The following is a 19,430-nucleotide window of genomic DNA, read 5'->3' on the forward strand; positions in this document are numbered from 1 at the left end:
GGCCTTTTCAAACTCCCAGAAGGAAAATTTTAGGTACTTGTGGAGTATCACGGCTCCCATCGTATGGCATCGTATGCCATATGTTTGTGGCATACGATGGCATACGATGCGATGTTTTACCGATTTTTTACCATTTTTGCTCAAAAATCGTATGCCATCGCATGGCATCGTATGCCGTATGTAGTGGCATACGATGGCATACGATGCGATACGATGTTTTACCGATTTTTGAGCATTTTAGCTCAAAAATCGTATGCGATGGCACCGGATTTTGCACTGAAATGCATCAGAATACATTGAAATGTGTATTAAAGTAGTGAAATGCCCCCAAATGCCATTTTTCATAGTGCACCACCCCCACTATCAACGTCAACCCGAAGCGTGGCGAGCGCAGCGAGCCCGCGAGGGGCGGCGGTACGCGTCCTACGACCTTTTCATACCCCCACTATCCACGTCGGCGTGGAGTTGAGAATAGAATAGTGTGGCGAGCGCAGCGAGCCACCGAGCCCGAAGCGTGGCGAGCGCAGCGAGCCCCGCGTGGGGACGCGGATACCTGTGAAGCCCGCGAGGGGACGCGTATAGCTGTGAAGGTATCCGCTGCACTCGCCACGCTTCGGGCTCGGTGGCTCGCTGCGCTCGCCACACTATTCTATTCTCAACTCCACGCCGACGTGGATAGTGGGGGTATGAAAAGGTCGTAGGACGCGTACCGCCGCCCCTCGCGGGCTCGCTGCGCTCGCCACGCTTCGGGTTGACGTTGATAGTGGGGGTGGTGCACTATGAAAAATGGCATTTGGGGGCATTTCACAAGTTTAATACACATTTCAATGCATTCTGAAGCATTTCAATGCAAAATCGGATGCCATCGCGTCGCATCGCATCGAATGCCATCGTATACGATTTTTGAGCAAAAATGCTCAAAAATCGGTAAACCATCGTATCGCATCGTATGCCACTACATATGGCATACGATGCCATTCGATGGCATACGATTTTTGAGCAAAAATGCTCAAAAATCGGTAAAACATCGAATCGCATCGTATGCCATCGTATGCCACATGCAATGCGATTTTTAGCATACAGCAGCCCATACACGCTGCTTTGTGGGAGTGCTGTACTAGCACGGATCACATTGCATTGCATTGCATGTGCATCCGTTGTGCATGCAATGCGATGCAATGTGATGAAACCCAAGTACAAAAAGTATGTGCTTGCACATACTTTTTGTACTTAGGTTTCATCACATTGCATCGCATTGCATGTACAACGGATGCACATGCAATGCAATGTGATCCGTGCTAGTGCAGTACGGAAAGCACGCCCATAAAGCAGCGTGTATGGGCTGCTTACGATCTGCATACGATGCAGGTCGTGGGAGCCGTGATACTCCACAAGTACCAAATTTTATTTTGTTTTAGGTGGCGCTAAGTAATGGGTGCCAGATGGAGCAATTCAATTGTTGTTATGATCAAGCACGAGTGCTGCAGGTACCCATATTTCTGCATGCAGCCTTGGGAGGTGACAAGCAGAAATGTGCAAAATAAAAACAAAAAAACAACAGCTCTTGGGCTCTTTTCATTTGCTTCCTTTTGCCCAGTCAAGCTTTGTGCAACTATACCCACTACTTTTGGCTGTGGCAAGCACGATCATTAATATAACGGGCACCTATTTATTATCGCCAGGCAAAAAACAATTAATTCCCCCATCGTGCACATCTCTCTCTTTCATTGCTGCCTCGCCTCCTTATTTTTTTCCTTCCACAACCCCTCCCTCTTTATCCTGCTTGCAAGTAGGGCGGATGATTAGAAATGACTGTATTCGGCTGCAAGATCAAGTACTGTAAGGAGGAAAAGTGTGCAGTGCACAGTACCAGATATCAGCGTTGTAACATGAGAAACACCGACAAGATCTATATCAACCTGAATTTTCCCTCGGGGGGGTCCACGACCCCCATAGAGGGAGAATAGAATAGGTGGCTCGCTTAGCGAGCCACCATGCCCGCAGCATGGCGAACGCAGCGCGCCTGCAAGGGGCTTAGTTGTGCTCACCATGCTGTCTGGGTCCGGCCAGTCGGGATCCCGACGATGGGACAATGACTGTCGGGATCCCGACTGTCAGACCCCTATACCACACCCAGCTATGGCCACAGGGTTACAACTTATCCCTAGTGGTCCAACCAACAAATTGTTTCCTTTTAAATCAAGATTCACCCAATTATTAATTACATGTAGGAATAATATATATGCCCAAAGGTTGAAAGCAGTCCTATCCTCCTTCCACTATGACTTTTAAAAAACGATGTCCAGCATTTTGCACAGCTGTAGAAGCTTACATCGTACTTTTCCCCTGCCCCCAAACCAACCTCCCCTCCACACACACTCATATAAATAACATGAAGTCTTTTGTTTTGAATGTATTTACCATTTAAAAAAAAAAAAAAAAAACTTTATGTGTGTGACTATATTGTTCCATGAGTCAAAGTCAGATACAGTATAATATTTGGTAAAGGGAGTAGCTGGTTATAGCGTCTGAGTGACAGACCCCTAATTTTTAATCTTGCGAGGGTACGATTTAGAATTGGATTATAATTTCAATAGCTGCTTTGTGGTGTGAGGTATATGTAGGTCTACAGAAATCTTAGAAATCAAACCAATTATTTGCTGAGCCTATTAGGAGGGAGACTGCCACATAATTGTGGAGAGTTGGCCAGCAACAATTTTCATGCCAAGACAGAATAAAGAAATGGAAACTTCAGAATAAGAAATATCATACAGTCTAATTGCAAGATCATTTCTGGAACAAAAAAAGAATCCGCAAAAATGTAGGGACAGTCTTGGGCATACGTCTCGGTCGTGTGGCAGTGTCTGTTTGTAAATAAGAAGTACTTGCACCAAAATGACAAAGTGCATGGGCAGCAAATCAACTGACATGTTGGATTTCCAGCCACTACACAACCACAAGCAGCCCGTGGGTTCTGGCTTGAGTCAAGTTTTCCAGCCCTTCACCATGGACTTAATGTAATAGTCATCGGGAAGAGAGACAGACAAGAACCACAAGGAAAGAGTAACATACGCTATATTCTGAGCCCAGAACTGGCTCATGCTCAATAGATGCTTAGAACACTACATTCCTATCCTCCCATCCAGCTCATATACAAAGGAAACCAAACATTTTCTCGGCACCGTAATAACACACAATATCACTGAAGATAAAGCTATTCTGCTAATATAACTGATAGTACACCAGCTCAGTCATCTGTATTGTAATGTTGTGTTTTTACTGCCAATCATACCAGATGTACAAATAAAATAGTAGATGACCAAGGAGCAAAGGGGGTAATTCATACCTGCTCACTACGTTGCATATATTCGCTGCTCCCGCTGCACACACGCCGCCACCACGCCGTCCGACATGATGCGTGGAGCCGCACAGAGGAAAAATTATTTGATGGTCGCTCAGAAATGAATGATTTTTCCTCTCTTCGCAGATAGAAGTAAGCCTGGAATTACTGCACATTGATGGATGAATTGGGGCGGGCTCTGACATCATGTGACGTCAGCTGCCCAACTTGAGCAGGCATGGGCACGCCTATGCAGGGGGTACGCCCAGCATTTCTATGGACGTGCCCTCTGTTTTTCTGGGCACACCCATAAAACACTGGGCGGACCGCAGCGGCTGCCCCCTGCCTGGCCATCATTATGTGAATGCCCCAGTAAGTGAGAACCTGGTCGAAGGCGTTCGCTGCTCACAGAGCAGGTCTGAATTGGCCCCAAAGTGAGCATATGTATACAGGTTAGGGACATATATGCTACTACAGTGAGGTATGGTCATTTAAAATTAAAAGCAATTAAGGGCCCTGGTGTAAAATCACTAAAGATACTGTAAAGGTCCATACACACTGGGCGACTATGCCCAGCATGTATGGTCAGCGATGACCACTGTCATCTCTGCGGGAAAAGCCGCTCCATGCATACACATGGAGTGGCTTTCCCCCTGCCTGGCGCCGACGGAGGGGGGAGGACGGCGTTGCATAGCAGAGCGCTATGCAAAGCTATCCTGAAAGCTGCTCATCTGCTGGTAGATGAGCGGCTTTCCCGGCGATGTTGCGGGAGCGCGCAGCAGCGCTCACCACTCATCGCCGGACCATACACACTGGGCGGCTTTGAGCTGAAAGCCACTCAAACCTGCTGTTTTGAGCGACTTTCAGCTCAAAGTCGCCCAGTATGTACGGGCCTTTAGACAATAAAATAATAATTTTACAGTTGGTGGCCTGCTACATACAGTACTGCTACCTGGAAACACAGGACCTGATTCAGCTTTGTAAGCAAAGCAAAAAGAATACAAATGGGCAAAACTATGTGCACTGCATTTGGGGCAGATGTAACTTGTGCAGAGAGAGTTAGATTTAGCTGGGGATTGTTCAAACTGAAATCTAAATTGCAGTGAAAAAATAACGCTCTCTAATATGCTACATGCAAAAGCATCCAGTATTTACCCTGCAGTGAAACAATATCAGTTTGTTCCCCTTGCATAGCAACGTGGATTTGTTGCTGAAACAAAATTACTTTTAATTTTTGCTTTACTGAATATGGCACACAATCCCCAAATGCGTATGCAGCCCCTCCCAAGTTCACAAATTGCGCTCATGCATGCGAGGTGGCCAAACATGTACATGTATGCTAAATGATACTAATTACTCTGCGTGTGTCGTATTTTTTACAGCTTTCAAATAATCATATATCAGTGTAATATTTGTTCTGCAAGTCGTGAATAATTCCTGCTAACCACATCATGCACAGCAAACATGACTGATCAATAAAAGCAGGGGAATGGAAACAGACAAGTGTATTTGCATAGAGTAACAGTTTTACAGAGCATACGATAGTACATTGACTATATTAACCGTAGGCTGCAAACAATGCCTCCACCTGCAGATCTGTTTGTGAACCTTCCTCGTTATATATAGCTGTTAAGTGATACAATCTCTTGTCTCAGAGGTGTGTTGACATGTAGTTGGGGTTTCATGTCACTGCACCTGCTCAGTGGCTCAAAGAATCGCTGATATACATGTAAGCTTTCATCCTTCTCATTAACAGCCACACAAGCCAACGTTTATATACTGTGCTCTGAGCAGCCTTTGTTAGGAAGCAGCAGCAGCCCTCATATACAGTCAGGTGGAGCGGAGGGAGTAAGAATCAGGTTATACAAAAGTTAATTATGGTGAAGAATAGTGGTGTTAATGGTGGTAGACCAGAAGCAATATGTCAGAATGCAGAATTCATTTTTAGGGATCCCCAACAGCACCCTGAGATATGTGCAGGGCTGGATTAACAATGGGCCTGAAGGAGCTACAGCTCCAGGCCCACTTTCCAAATAGGCCCATTTTGTAGCTGAGGGTCAGGGCTTTCCAATGAGCCCAGCGCCACGTCTCTAGCCACCCGGGAACCAGAGATACTGCCAGGCAAAGCTGGAACATTTTCTCCATAGGATAACATGGGTCCTAGGGCTGTCTTTTCATATGGGCTGAATGGGCACTTTCCCAGGGGCCCCAGGTGTATAAGGGTCCTATTTTGATAGCTGAGGGTCTCCTTTTTCCAGAGATACCAGAATTTTGAAAATCGGCCCTGGGGAACTAGAGATATCCAACTTCAAAACAGCAGTCCACATCTGACCTGTAAATTGCACTTCCCAGCATATTTCTCAGGTTCTCTCTGACTTAGCAGTTTTCTGAGAGTATATTCCAAAAATTGGGACTCTCCCCTTTCTGCCGACTCTAGCGGCTTGTCTCTATCATGCCCAGAACCAGAGATATCAGCCTTCCAGCAGCAGGTCCCTGCTCCAGCTCCAAACGTCTTGTGTACAGTTTATATTTTTGTCAATGGATTGCTCTGGCTCCTGATCTCTGATCCCCAAGTTCCCAGCACCTCCTGAAAGTTGGGACTCTAGGTTTTTGTACTATTGAAGGCTAAGAAATCTATTTCCAGATAATGGCAATATCTGCATTCAAACAATCTGCCCTTCCACCGGAAAATGATGAATATTAAGCCCACTCCATTATCCAACCCTCCCCTGTGTATAAAACACCCCCTACCTCCCTGGAAGTAATTTACAAGGGACCCTTCATTCAGCTCAGTGCCCCCTTCCACACGTTAGTGTTCTCCCTCCCACCACCTGTGCAGCAGTCTTGCCTACCCTCCTGGAATGGCCGGAAGCCTCCCAGAAATCCGGTCCACCTCCCGCCCCCCCCCCCCCCCGGGAAGATAGGCAGGTGTCCCGAATTGTGGTAATAGCCCCCGTTCCCCCCCATGCCTGCTGGTGTAATTACCGGAATTTGAGGGTCCGTGGAGAGGGGGCGGGACAAAAATGACGAGATTGCCTGCAAATCACTGAATTTTCCGGCATGGGGGCGGGGTCAAGTGATGTCAGCCTTCCTCCCGCCCCCCTGACGTGCTGCCTCTCTGGGCTTCTCCTGGAGAGGTGAATTTGAAAGTAGGCAAGTATGCTGTGCAGTAAAGGAGTAATTAGCAGAAGTTACTGCTCCAGCTCCTCCTACATGTTGAGTGGAAGATAGAGCAACCCCTGCCACCCGTGGAGGGGAGAATGGGTAAGGGCCCCAGTGCATTGCTTTGCCCAGGGGCCCACACTGCTGTTAAGATGGCCCTGATGGGTCCCGCTAATTCCAACCCCCACCCGGTTCCAGCAGCTGCCAGTTCCCCCTCCGGCATCACAGAAGCTCGAGGTTGATCTCAGTCAAACCCCAATTGCTGAGCCTTCAATCTGATACCAGGCTGGTCCATATAGGTTCATTGGTTCTAGAGATATTGCAGGTAAACCAATTTTTTTCATTTCTGAAATGTAATTTCATGGCTGTTCATGTTATTTCAGGACAGATTTCTCTGGAACCAAATGGCCCAGTTTCATGGGACCAAAATCATTCGAAGCCCACACTTAAATGGGTCAGTTGATTCTGAAGATATAGCTGTCAATGGCTGTCATTTCTGCCCTGCGGCGGCTGTCCGCCAGTTACTGCGAGCATGTATTCCCCCTTGGCAATGAGCATGTAATACCACATGGCAATGAGCATAGAACCCCTGGCAATGAGCATGGAACCCCTGACAATGAGCATATAGGTAAGCAGCACTTATGTAGCATAATTTTTAATAGGCATTACGGTGTTTGGCATAATACGTAATGGACATTATGGTGTGTGGCTTAACATGTAATGGGCATTATAGTGTAAATGTTTTAATGTGCGCCTCCGGTGCGCAATGCCCGTGTTTATGAAGCATATTGTGCATTATTGCTCAATCTGTTTGTTATAGTGTGTATTTGGGGTCAATCCATGTGACAAAATGAGAATTTCGACTCATTCCATGTGGCATAATGGGGGTTATTCTAGTTCACTCTTTCTGACAAAATCCTTCTTTGATGGATAAAACCATGTGCACTGCAGGTGGGGCAGATGTTACTTGTGCAGAGAGAATTAGATTTGGGTGGGGTTTTACTTCAAATTGAGATCTAAATTGCAGTGTAAAAATAAAGCAGCCAGTATTTACCCTGCACACAAACAAAATAACTCACCCAAATCTAATTCTAGCTGCACCTGTTACATCTGCCCCCCTGCAGTGCACATGGTTTTGTCCATCTAAGAAGGATTTTGTCAGAAAGAGTGAACTAGAATGAAATGTTGTCTACCAAGTTTTGGCTTTCAGGAGTTTTTTATGACTGGAGTGCCGCCTCACCCCGCAAGTATCTTAGGACATCGGCATCCAGCGGGTGCAACTTTGGAGGGCACCCGCCAATATATCTCGCTACATATTTCCTATGCCATCCCCCTGCCTTTTCCAGTCATATATAATTAGTTGAAAGGATTTAAACAAATAGAGACACACCCATGAGCAGACCACCCAACCAGAACACTGGTCACGCCCCCCCCCCACATTATTAGGTGCTGGCCACAACCCCTATAATTGCGCATAATAGGCCCTTGATAATTTTCAGCTCCAGGCCCATTTATACCTTAATCTGGCTCTGGATATGTGACAGATATTAAGAATAGAATGGGGATAAAATGAAGTTAACATTCGAAACCCTTCAGTGATGTGAACATTTTCAATACTCTGCAAGAGAATGAAACCTCTGTTGCAGTGGTTCCCAAACTTTTTGGAATTACGGCGCCCTAGGATATCAGAATTTATTTTTGGGGCGCCCCCAGGAAAAACGTTTCTTAGAAAATGTAAGTAAATGTTGTTTATAGATCATCCTTAGGTTTTATTATGGGGTTAAGCTGTTTACGCACGGGGGCGATAGGGGCTGAAATCGCTGGAAATATGGTCGCAGCCGACCATATTGCCACTGATGGGAGTGTGCCCCAGCGATAAATCGCCGGGTGTGCGCTCCCGTTTTCAGCCCCGTTCTAGTCGCTGGTCGCAGGAGCTTGCTCGTGCGACCAGCTGATTACCTCTGCTGTACCGCCGAGAGAGGTTCCCTTTTATCAGCGACCATCTCTTGTCGCTGATGAAAAGGAGAAACTGAGCAATAATCTCCCCCGTGTCCATTGTTGAGAAACAATGGTCCTTATTCTGGTCCACACGCAACGATGCATGGCTGTCCGCCCCCACATGCCCCTGCACACCCCGTTCCACCATAGGCATGCAAATGGATATTTATTAAAGACATCCATTTCCCACAGTTTGGGAACCACTGCCCTATTGTTTTCTTTGTGAAGAATATTTTTTTATATTTTATTATTTATGGCTACTATATAAGTGCAAATGAGTGGTGTATATTTATCTGTATATAGGACTTTATTCTGTGAAATTCGCAGCCTTGCGAGTAGGGATGCCAATCCCGGGGCATTTTTTCAATCCCGGGATTCGGGATTGAAAAATGCTCAATCCCGGGATTCCCGGGATCCCAGGATTGGCTTCCCTAATAATAAAAAACACCCTGGCCGCCCGAGCGCTGGGTGGCAGGGACCGCTGGGTGGGAGGGAGGGTGGGTGGCAGGGACCGCTGGGTGGGAGGGAGGGTGGGTGGCAGGGACCGCTGGGTGGCAGGGTGGGTGTGTGGAAGGGACCGCTAGGTGGGCGGGTGGGTGTTAGGGACCGCTGGGTGGGCGGGTGGGTGTCAGGGACAGGGACCGCTGCCGCTGGGTCCCCGTGAGCGCTGGGTGGGTGAGCGGGCGGGTGGCCGGCCGTGAGTGCTGCCGGCCGTCAGCGCTGGGTGGGTGGGCGGGCAGGTGGCCGGGAGCGCTGGGCGGGCGGGCAGCCGTGGACGTGCGGCTGTGCCCTGCGCAGCGTGACCTCACAGCGTGACCTCGTCACGCTGCGCACTGCGGGGTATGGGAGAAGCCGGGCAGCGTCTGAGTGCTCAGACGCTGCCCGGCATTAAACTGCGCATGCGCAGTTTAATCCCGAAATCCCGGGATTGGAAATTCCAATCCCGGGATTGAAATCCCGGCGTTTTGGGGGCCAAATCCCGGGATCCCGCCGATCCCGATCCCGGGATTGGCCACCCTACTTGCGAGTCCCCCAGATGCCCCCCCTCGCACACCATAATCATCCATTTGCCGCCTCGGGTGTGGGGGAGAAATCATTCGGCGACCATCGAATGATTTCTCCAGTGCTCGGAGATCTGAGACACCTCTGTGGTGTCTCAGATCTCCAAACGCCCTGTGCAGGAAGCGGGCGGGCAGCTGACGTCAGCTGCCTGCCGCTCACACCCGCATCACCGGGCCATTACCATGAAACGCTGGCCGTTCTCATGGGCTGTGCCCCGCCGCCGCCGGCCCTCACCCGCCGTCCGCTCGCCACGCTTCGAGCTCAGTGGCTCGCTGCGCTCGCCACACTATATAAAATCAACTCCACGCCGACGTGGATAGTGGGGGTATGAAAAGGTCGGAGGACACGTACCGCCTCCCCTCGTGGGCTCACTTGATTCCAATGTAAAAATATCGTCGATTGCATCATCTCATGCATCTTATGCCCCACAAACACATAAGATGCATGAGATGCTTGAGATATCAGCCCCACACATACAATCTAGATCGTGGGCGCCGTGCTAGGAAAGCAGTACCGAGAATTCTTTTCTATTACCCCTACTGCAACTAATCACTCTCAGGGGAGCACCTCCACCTGTTTGTCTACAGACATTATCTAAGATACATCATTAAAATAGGAGAGCTGTGATTGGATAATAAAGTCATATGCTTTTCAATATATGTTATACTCACAAAAACCTGACATTCATATCAAGCTTGTCTTATATCATATACATTAAATAATACATCATACTGTATGTCATATACGTCTTGCCATACGTCATATCCAGTCCACCATACTGTATGTCATATTCAGGGAGCCGTAAATTGTACTTGAACCCCTCATATAGATTGCTTTAATTCCATCTCCTTGACCATACAGCACATGACTGGTAAACTGTTCATTTAACCTTAATAGATAACAGAAAAAACCCCAATGTAAAAATAAAAAAGTCCTGGTTTATGAGTTGCAGCAAGAAAGTTTCTGGGAATGTCTAGTCAGAAAGTCCTGAATGTTTAGTATGGTTTGCAGCAGGTACAGTAAATACAAAATTCCCACACATCTCCAGCTATGACACACACTCCAGATGCTGTTTTGTCCCATGGGTCAAACAAGCTGGGATTGCATTTTAAATGATTATATAGCCACAATGTCGCAGTGAATAAGAATTAATCACATTAGTTAAGTAATGTTTGTAGTAAAGATTCTGTCAAAGCTACATTTCTGTGCATAGCACTTTCATTCCCCCCCAACATGACCCATGCCAGGAGGGACACAAAGCTCTGTTTCTGGACTTCCCTCTTAATGTATGATTGCCATCACCTATTTTAAACAGGTTAATTCATAAGAAAGGTGCTTTAACACAGGTGATACTAATATAAATTAACAGAGAAGTCCACAAACAGCGCAATGTGTCCCTCTTGGAGAGGGTCATGTTGGGAGGTATGAAGCGGTCATACAAGTTCAGGATCCTCTAGAACAGGGGTTCTCAAACACGGTCCTCAGGACCCCACACAGTTCACTTTTTCCAGGTCACCCGGCAGGTGCACAGGTGCACTCATTACTTATTGACATATTTTAAAAGATCCACAGGAGGAGTTAATTATTGCACTTGCGATTCTGTGAGGAGACCTGCAAAACATGAACTGTGCAGGGTCCTGAGGACCGAATTTGAGAACCACTGCTCTAGAACATACAATACTATTTATTCTTTTTCACCCCACATACATTAATTAAAATGGTTACTGTTGTGTTCACGAAATAAGGCCGTCAAGAACTGTCGCCCATAAGTTTTCATAATTTCTCTACAATATACACTGGTTCTGGAATGTGTAATCTTTTACATTTTCTTTAACCCCTCGAGTGGTGGGTTTTGCTGGGGCAGGACAAACCTACCAGGGCAGGTTTGTTCTGCCCCAGCTAAACCCACCACAGGATGCAGAAAGCCCCCCCCCCCTCACCTCCGCTCTGGCGTTTGTACGCCGGAGCTTACCTGCCGCCGCTACCCCAGCCGCCAGTCACAGTCAGAAGTGATATATGGCGGCAGGTTCAGGGATGTCCGCGGCGGCTCGGGAGCACTCGGGCGCCTGAACTCTTCAGCGCTCCCGAGTCCCCCTGAGCCACACCGACCATCCCCGAGCATACGATCGCCGGAGCGGAGGGGGTGGGGACCCCTAATGGTGGTGCGCCAGTGGTGCTCCGCTGGAGACACCACTGGCGCGCACCAACTGCAAAGTGGAAAGTCAATCATGCTGGGAGACTGCATCAAGTCAGTGCTCGTTCTGCACATGGGCAGTCAGTCCACCTACCATCAGAGTAGTCAGAAAAAAGATTCTCCAGTATTCAACTGTCATTTCCACGCACTGCTCAAAAGCATAACAAAAGTACATTTATATTTCTGTTTTATAATTGTATGCTTGTCATTCTTGTTTCTTTTATATTTACCTGTTTGTTGTAATTCTATCTGCCAAATTTATAACAATAAACAGATTTAAAATAAATAAATACATATATACCTCAAGGTGCCGATACACGCTGCGATTTACGGGTGCGGTGAGCACAACCATGCACATCCCAGCGCACAACTCCAAGTATGTGCTGCACTAAGTTCCGATCGCATTGCAAGGAAATCGTGTGCGATGTTATCGGGACCAAAACACATCCAATTATTGCAGCTTGTATGGGCACCTTACAGGCTCATGATCTTTGCCAAGGGGAGGGGGGTTTACGTGCTCTTTGCTGGGAGGATTACATGCTCATTGCCTGTTTAACAGTGTTGGGGGCAGGGGGGGGTTACATACTTGTTGCCAGGGGGAGGTAGATTACATGATCGTTCCCAAGAGGGGTGGGGGGTTTACATGCTCATTGCCAGGGGGTCACGTGCTCATTGCTAGGGGAGTTGCATGCTCATTGCCAGCTGGGGATTATATGCTTGATGCCAGCGCCTGGAATCTGCATCTGGCACAGCAGGGAGACACTGAATGGAATAGTATTAGCAGTTGGGAACAACAAAGGAGGTGCCCTCTTCAGGAATGGAGCCCGGCAGCAATTGACTCCATAGTCTCTGACAGTTCTGCCCCTGCCCAGTAGACGGAAACACATCCTGGTGGAACTGTCTGTAGTGTCTGTGACTTGCAGCAAGAACCACCAATTGGAAGTGACTGACAGTCGCAGTGACTCCAGTGCACTCTCATGGACTGCATCTGGCTTCACTTTCACTGAGCTAGGTAGGGGATATTACTGGGGGTCTGCAGCCCATAGGTAAAAATCGGCCAAAGCTTCCGAAACCAACCAAGTGCACTAAGATAAAAGATCGTTTCACAGTCATCAAATGGAGGCTGTGATCTGCAGTATCTATATAGCCCTTTGTACCGATTTTTCATGAATGCAAAGTAAAAAATATCAAATGTTAAGGCTACTGTACTATGGTTCCTAAATTAGGCACATATTTTCCTGTAAGCTATGCAGTGTGCCCAAGATGGCAGCCTCTGCTGCTACTTTAAAGGGTCATGTTTGGATGTATGTACTGTTGAACCTGGATTCGGCATGAAAAGCCGGCGGTCGGGATCCCGGCGTTCAAAATCATGACGCCGGAATCCCGAACGCCGAAATCCCGACAAGGGGGAAACGTGGATCGCCCCCCCTTGCGGGCTCGCTGCGCTCGCCACGCAGTGGGCCCGGTGCATGGCTACGCTCGGCACACTAATTTATTCTCCCTCCGAGGGTGTCGTGGACACCCACGGGGGAGAAAGTGTCGGGATTTTGGCGTTCGGGATTCCGGCGTCGGGATTTTGAACACCGGGATCCTGACCGCCAGGATTTAAACTGCATCCCGTTGAACCTAACTGCTTCTATATGACACTGTGTATACACTGCAATAAAATAGTGAAGGGGAAACTATTTTTCATACACTATTGACTTCTTGTTCTGTAATACAGTTTCCTGCTGTGTTTTCCAATGTCTATTGTAAGGCATGTAGAGAAGAAAAGACAACGATGTCTCAAAAAATTTAATAGTAAAGATACAAAACATTGTTGATACTAAGCATAATCTATATAACAAAATCAGATGCTAATGAGATAAATGGACAGATGAAGAAGAGAAAATCAATTGTAAAGCGCAATGGAATATGCTGCGATCTATAAGAAACTGTAAATAAATAAATCAGGTGTAGTTAGTGTTGCCACCTCATCCCATTAAAACTGGAGACATTAATTACACAGGTTCTGTGGCTGATTAAAACAATACAGTTGGAATGAAGTCTGATGGCTGTTTAAAAAAAAAAAAAAAACAGTTGAAATTGAGTCTTGAAGTGAGCCAGCCACAGAACCTGTGTAATTAATATGTCTCCAGTTTTAAAGGGATGAGGTGGCAACCCTAGCTGTAGTATCCCCCCTCACTGGTGTATGGGCCCCATAAGTCTGTCTGAGTGGTTGCCATGGTGACAGTGTATTGTGACATCACAATAACAGAAGAGACTATCCCAGTGGTGACTCCTGTGCTGGCTCATTTGTCACTTGTGACTAGACGAGAGAAGTTGCATACTTGATAGTTGCTTCTTGAGTTATACATTGTTTTACAATGACTTTCATGGTGATGGCTCTGAGGAGTCATCATCACCTTTTATTACTTATTGCTGCGGCTTTCCTAATAAACATCAGTCCGGCTTCTGGATTGGAGCTGCTGGAGGAGAAGGATGTATTTAGAACCGTGCACTGCCCAGCATTCATAGTATTTGACACAGCGGCTTACCTGACGGACATGACCATCACGCTAGAATGCCACTGCAAGCCAGAAGAGATCAAATCTGTAGTGTGGTACTATCAGAAGAATTTGGGTGGTGAGCTCAGCCGGGTGTTCACCAATGTCAACGGTGGAACCCAAGTGGACAGCCACAACATGCAGAGTAACACCGATGCCCTGAAGAGGTTTGCCATCCAAGTGTATGACCTTATACTATTTCGGGCACAAACAAAAGATTCCGGGCACTACATATGTGGCACATGGGATAAGCAGTTTTTCTATAGCTATAACATCGACATCCAAGATGCCCTAACAGCAGATGTGGAATTCTCAGAAAAGAACGATCATCCACAAGCAGACCTGGTAATGGACGGCTTTACAGCCTTCACGTCTTTTTCAGACTGGTCCGTATGTGATCGCTGTGATGTGCAAGGAGAACAAATGAGAGTGGGCTACTGCCATGTGAGGAGTGACCACCTGTTCCCAAGGTATCTGCTCATGAAGAAAAAAGAGGCTCCATGTGGCTCAGGCGCTGTCCCAGCAAGATTTAAGCGATATCTAACTAATCGCAAGCCAGAGATCCAGATCAGACGCTGCACATCACCCTGCAGGAAAACACCATCCAACCTCCTACATAAGATCGGCAAATGGATAACTGGTGCCTTGAAACGTATGAGGAAAATGTGGAATTATATGCCTTTCCTTCCAAACATACCAAACTTACTAAAGGCACCAACTCAAATGGTACATATTCCAGAAGGCCAAAGCCTCACCCTTCAGTGCCCAGGAGCCGAACCAGGGCAAATTGTGGCTTGGGATAAGGAGGAGGAAAAAGTCACCCATAGACTATATCGATCACTGTACCTACTTAGGCCTTCTGACAATCGCAGAGTAACAACAGACTACGGAGAGCATCTGAACATCCGTTCTGTAGAAATCGGTGACACAGGATTGTACTACTGCTGGCTCCAACAGAAGATGAAGGCTGGATTCAGGATGACTGTGCTAAAAGCTGGCTTAAAAACTCGGTTTACTGATCCAGAGGCTATTGCTGCCATGAAGACCATCTGCTTAAGCTTGTTCGGTTTAGGCATGTTCATTTCGCTCTTTTACTGTGTCAGGTGTTGCTGCTATAACTTCATGTGTCCATACTAACTGCAGAGACTGCTGCCACATTGCCCAGCCACAAGGCATCACCAGATGCCAGCACATACTTTTTGTACTAGATCTCATCTCATGGCAAAACCGAGATGTGATGAGATGCGATATTGTATACAATATTGTATATAATAATTGTACCGTGTATGGGCACCTTAACATCTATAATAACAACAAAACCTCCAGAGGACATAACACCTCTCTGGAGGCCACTAACCCAGCCTATGTGACTATCATAGCCGGTCTCAAGCCCGGATAAATGGGGAGGGGTGGCTTCTATGGTGAAAGAACCAACCAATGCAAGGCTGCACTTTTTGCAGATGAACAAAACCAATCTGCACTGCAGGTGGGGCAGATGTAATAGGCGCAGAGAAAGAGGTAGATTTGGTTGAGTTATTTTGTTTCTGTGCAGGGTAAATACTGGCTGCTTTATTGTTACACTGTAATTGAGATTTCTGTTTGAACCTAATCTCACTCTCTCTGCACATTACATCTGCCCCACCTGCAGTGCACATGATCCATTTGAGGTGCATGACTTTATCTCATACTTGCCTACCTGACCCTCTCCATGCGGGAGAAAAAGCTCTGTTCCTGGACTTCCCTGGTAATGTATGATTGCCATCACCTGTGGGGAGCTAGGTAAAGGTGTTTCACCACAGGTGCTGGCAATCATACATTACCAGGGAAGCCCAGGAACAGAGCAAGTATGCTTTATCTCCAGATACCAGCGAAAAAGAGATTTGGCTTTTGTGATCAACTCTGAATTAGGACCATTGTTTGAAAATATAGTATTCTGAGCGCTTTCTTTGAAAAGAAAAACATACATTTCTAAGATGTATCTAAAATACACTTGCCGTGGTAATGAAACAGTCAAAATTGCTTAGAATAATAGGTGCTGCATACCTCCCAACATGACTCTCTCCAGGAGGGACACAATGCTCTATTCCTGGACTTTCCTCTTAATGCATGATTACAATCACCTGTGCTGAAGCACCTTTCTTACCAATGAACCGGTTTAAAACAGGTGATGGCAATTGTGAATTAACTGGGAAGTCCAGGAGCAGAGCATTGTGTCCCTCCTGGAGAGGGTTATGTTGGGAGGTATGCACTTTTAAACCTCCATATTCTGCCTGTCTGTAATGCAGAAACACCACTGTGTCTGTGACATGCACAGATTTCCCAACATCTTGTAATACATCATCACTCCTCAAGGGCTAATACAGGCGATATCTGGAAAATGCACCTAATTTAATAAGGAATAAAGCTCTTAGCAGAAATGAAAGGCAAATGTAAAGAATGATGAATTACATTAGTAGAAAAGGCTATAAAGATAAAATGGGTTGCCTACCTGCTGACCCTCTCCTTCAGAGAGAACATGTTCTGCTCCTTGGCTTCCCTGGTAATGTATGATTGCCATCACCTGTGGGGAGCTAGGTAATTGATAAGAAAGGTGTTTCCACACAGGTGCTGGCAATCATACATTACCAGGGACGTCCAGGAACAGAGCATTTTCTCCCTGAAGGAGAGGGCCAAGTAGGCAACCCTGCAGTATGTATGTGTATGTCCCAGCATAACTTTGGAATGCCTGAAGCAATTCACACCAAACGTGTTAAGGGCCCTACATACACAGAGATTTTTGCCAGAGATTCATAACGGGAGATTCAGCATGGGAGATTTCAAATAGGTCACAACTGTCACAGAAAGTGACCTAAAAAACTGCACTTCATCACAAAAATAATGTTATATGGTGCAATAATTTCCTAAATAAATTTATAAATAAATAAAATAACCCCCCCCCCCCCCCCAAAAAAAGGTTTAACCATTGGTGGATAGTGGCACCCCCGCCCCCAAAAAAAAAGGTTGAACCGTTGGGGGTTAGTGTCTAGTGGCAACTCCCCCCCCCCCCCCCCCCCCCCCCACTCCCCAGCAATCTTTTAATCGTTGGTGTCACAGTGGGGACAAAAATAATACTTACCCAGTCCGGAGTCCAGCGTCACGTCCACTCACTCCTGCAGCTGACTTAAGAGGGCGGGCGCGGTGGACAGGAGGCAGCGTCAGCGGATACTCACTTCAGGTAGGCATTTACAGGGCTCCTGGGCGGCGTTGGCAGGCTTGATGGTGGAGTTTGGCCGCGTCTTCAGCTCAGAAAAGCCCTGCACACCCGCGGCCACACATGCGGGAGATGTGCAGGAGCTTTCTGAAATGTCCGGCGGGTCCGTTCTGAATCCCGGGCAGATTCAGAACGGGGCATGTAAATCACTGTGTGGGCTATACACACAGCGATTTACATGCGTTTTCAGGCATTTTCTGAGTGATTTGTTAAAATCGCTCAGAAAATGCCTGAATAATGCGCTGTGTGTGGGGCCCATCACAGAGGATGGGATGTACAAGCATCCCTCCGTCCACTGCGCTGATGCTCACCACAGACGTACTAACCTGCAGTGAGGAACGCAAAGGGCAGCTCTCCCAATAAGAGCTGCCCTCTGCGATCCCCGCCGCTGCTTGAACTTCCTTGTTTTTTTTTTTATTTATTTAATATTTGTTTAGAACATTCCCCCCATAAAGTGTTTAGGTGATTTCAGGGAATAAAAAAAGTATTCAAACTCACATATAAACGTTGGTTCTAAAGTGTGTCCCCCGCCCCACACCTTCCCAAACCTTGAACGTCGGTGCTATTGGGTTGTATTCAATGCGGGCAGCGAGGAAAAGCAATCCTTGCCATCCTTGCCTTTTTTTGGCGAGGAAAAGCCATCCTTGCCGTCCAACCCCCCTCGCCATATTCAATGTATTGCAAAAATCCTCACCTTCAGAGGACAGCGCGGATTCCCTTATGCGGCGAGGTTTGCCACAAAGGCAGAAAGCCTGCTACATTTGGAGGTATGCCCTGCCATTTTAATGGGCACACTAGACGTTGCCACCTTGCTGGAAAACAAAAAAACAGTGAAGTAGAAGTGAGCTATCGGTGCTGCTCGCCATCATAGCATTGAATACAACCCATAGTGTCCCTTTCCCCTAAACATTAAATGTTAGTGCATAGTGTCCCTTTCCCCTAAACATTAAAAGTTGAACCCCCCCCCCCCTTTAAAACCAAAATAAAAGCAATATATAAAGAAGTAGGAGCCGTGGGGTGACCGCAGCTAGTAGTTACAGTAACTCCACTGTATGCTTTATACCATGCTGTATTGTCCCTTGTGTTCCTGCTGGTTCAGTGGGCCACGTGTTGCGTCCCTGTTGGGACTAGTAGTTCCACACACACTGCTGCCAGGAGGAGGGTGCATCTGCTGGAGCCAAGGTGGAGGACTGGCTGCTGGGGAGAGAGGTGAAGCTCTCCCCCTCCCTCCGAGCAGATCCTCCACACAGCGCTGTCCTCGGCTCCCTAGCCACTGTGTGCCCTCCTGCCTGGCCGCTCCCTATGAGGGTGCCAAGCTGCCTGGGGGGGAGCTCGCCGATGCCACCCGGGGCACCGGAGAATGGGGAGGAGGAGGAGAAGCCGGTTTTCCCGCAAGGCTACAGTGATCGCTCAGCCTTCTGAGCTATCATAACCAGCAGGTCTGTTCTACATCGCGGTCCTGTGGGACCGAGCATTTGTATTGCTGTGTGAGCAACACACACACAGCGATAGTCAGACACTTTCTGTGGGGTCCCAGTGCTCAAAAAGGGGTCCGACCACTACACAAAGTGGGTCAGGGAAGCGCACACATATTCCGCAACGCTGTACAGAGAATATTTGATCATTCACATCAGTCCCTGCCCCAGTGGAGCTTACAATCTATATTCCCTACCACATGTACATGCACACACACACATTCTAGGGGTAATTTTGTTGGGAGCCAATTAGCCTACCAGTATATTTTTGGATTGTGGGAGGAAACCGGAGTACCTGGAGGAAACCCACGCACGCACGGGGAGAATATACAAACGCCACACAGTTAGGGCCATGATGGGAATTGAACTCTTGACCTTAGCGCTTTGAGGCAGTAATGCTAAC

At 47.3% G+C, this 19,430-nt stretch overlaps 1 protein-coding gene across 1 annotated transcript; it reads left to right on the top strand.

The window, feature by feature from the left end:
- The first annotated feature begins 14,122 nt into the window (after window positions 1-14,122).
- On the top strand, window positions 14,123-15,439 carry LOC146009615 (Ig-like V-type domain-containing protein FAM187A). Its single transcript, XM_083150062.1, has one exon. It carries the CDS (start codon window positions 14,123-14,125, stop codon window positions 15,437-15,439), a length of 1,317 nt encoding a protein of 438 aa, XP_083006188.1.
- The last annotated feature ends 3,991 nt before the right edge of the window (window positions 15,440-19,430 follow it).

The sequence above is a fragment of the Crinia signifera genome, chromosome 6, assembly GCF_055691185.1.
Source record: "Crinia signifera chromosome 6, ASM5569118v1, whole genome shotgun sequence".
NCBI classification, from domain to species: domain Eukaryota; kingdom Metazoa; phylum Chordata; class Amphibia; order Anura; family Myobatrachidae; genus Crinia; species Crinia signifera.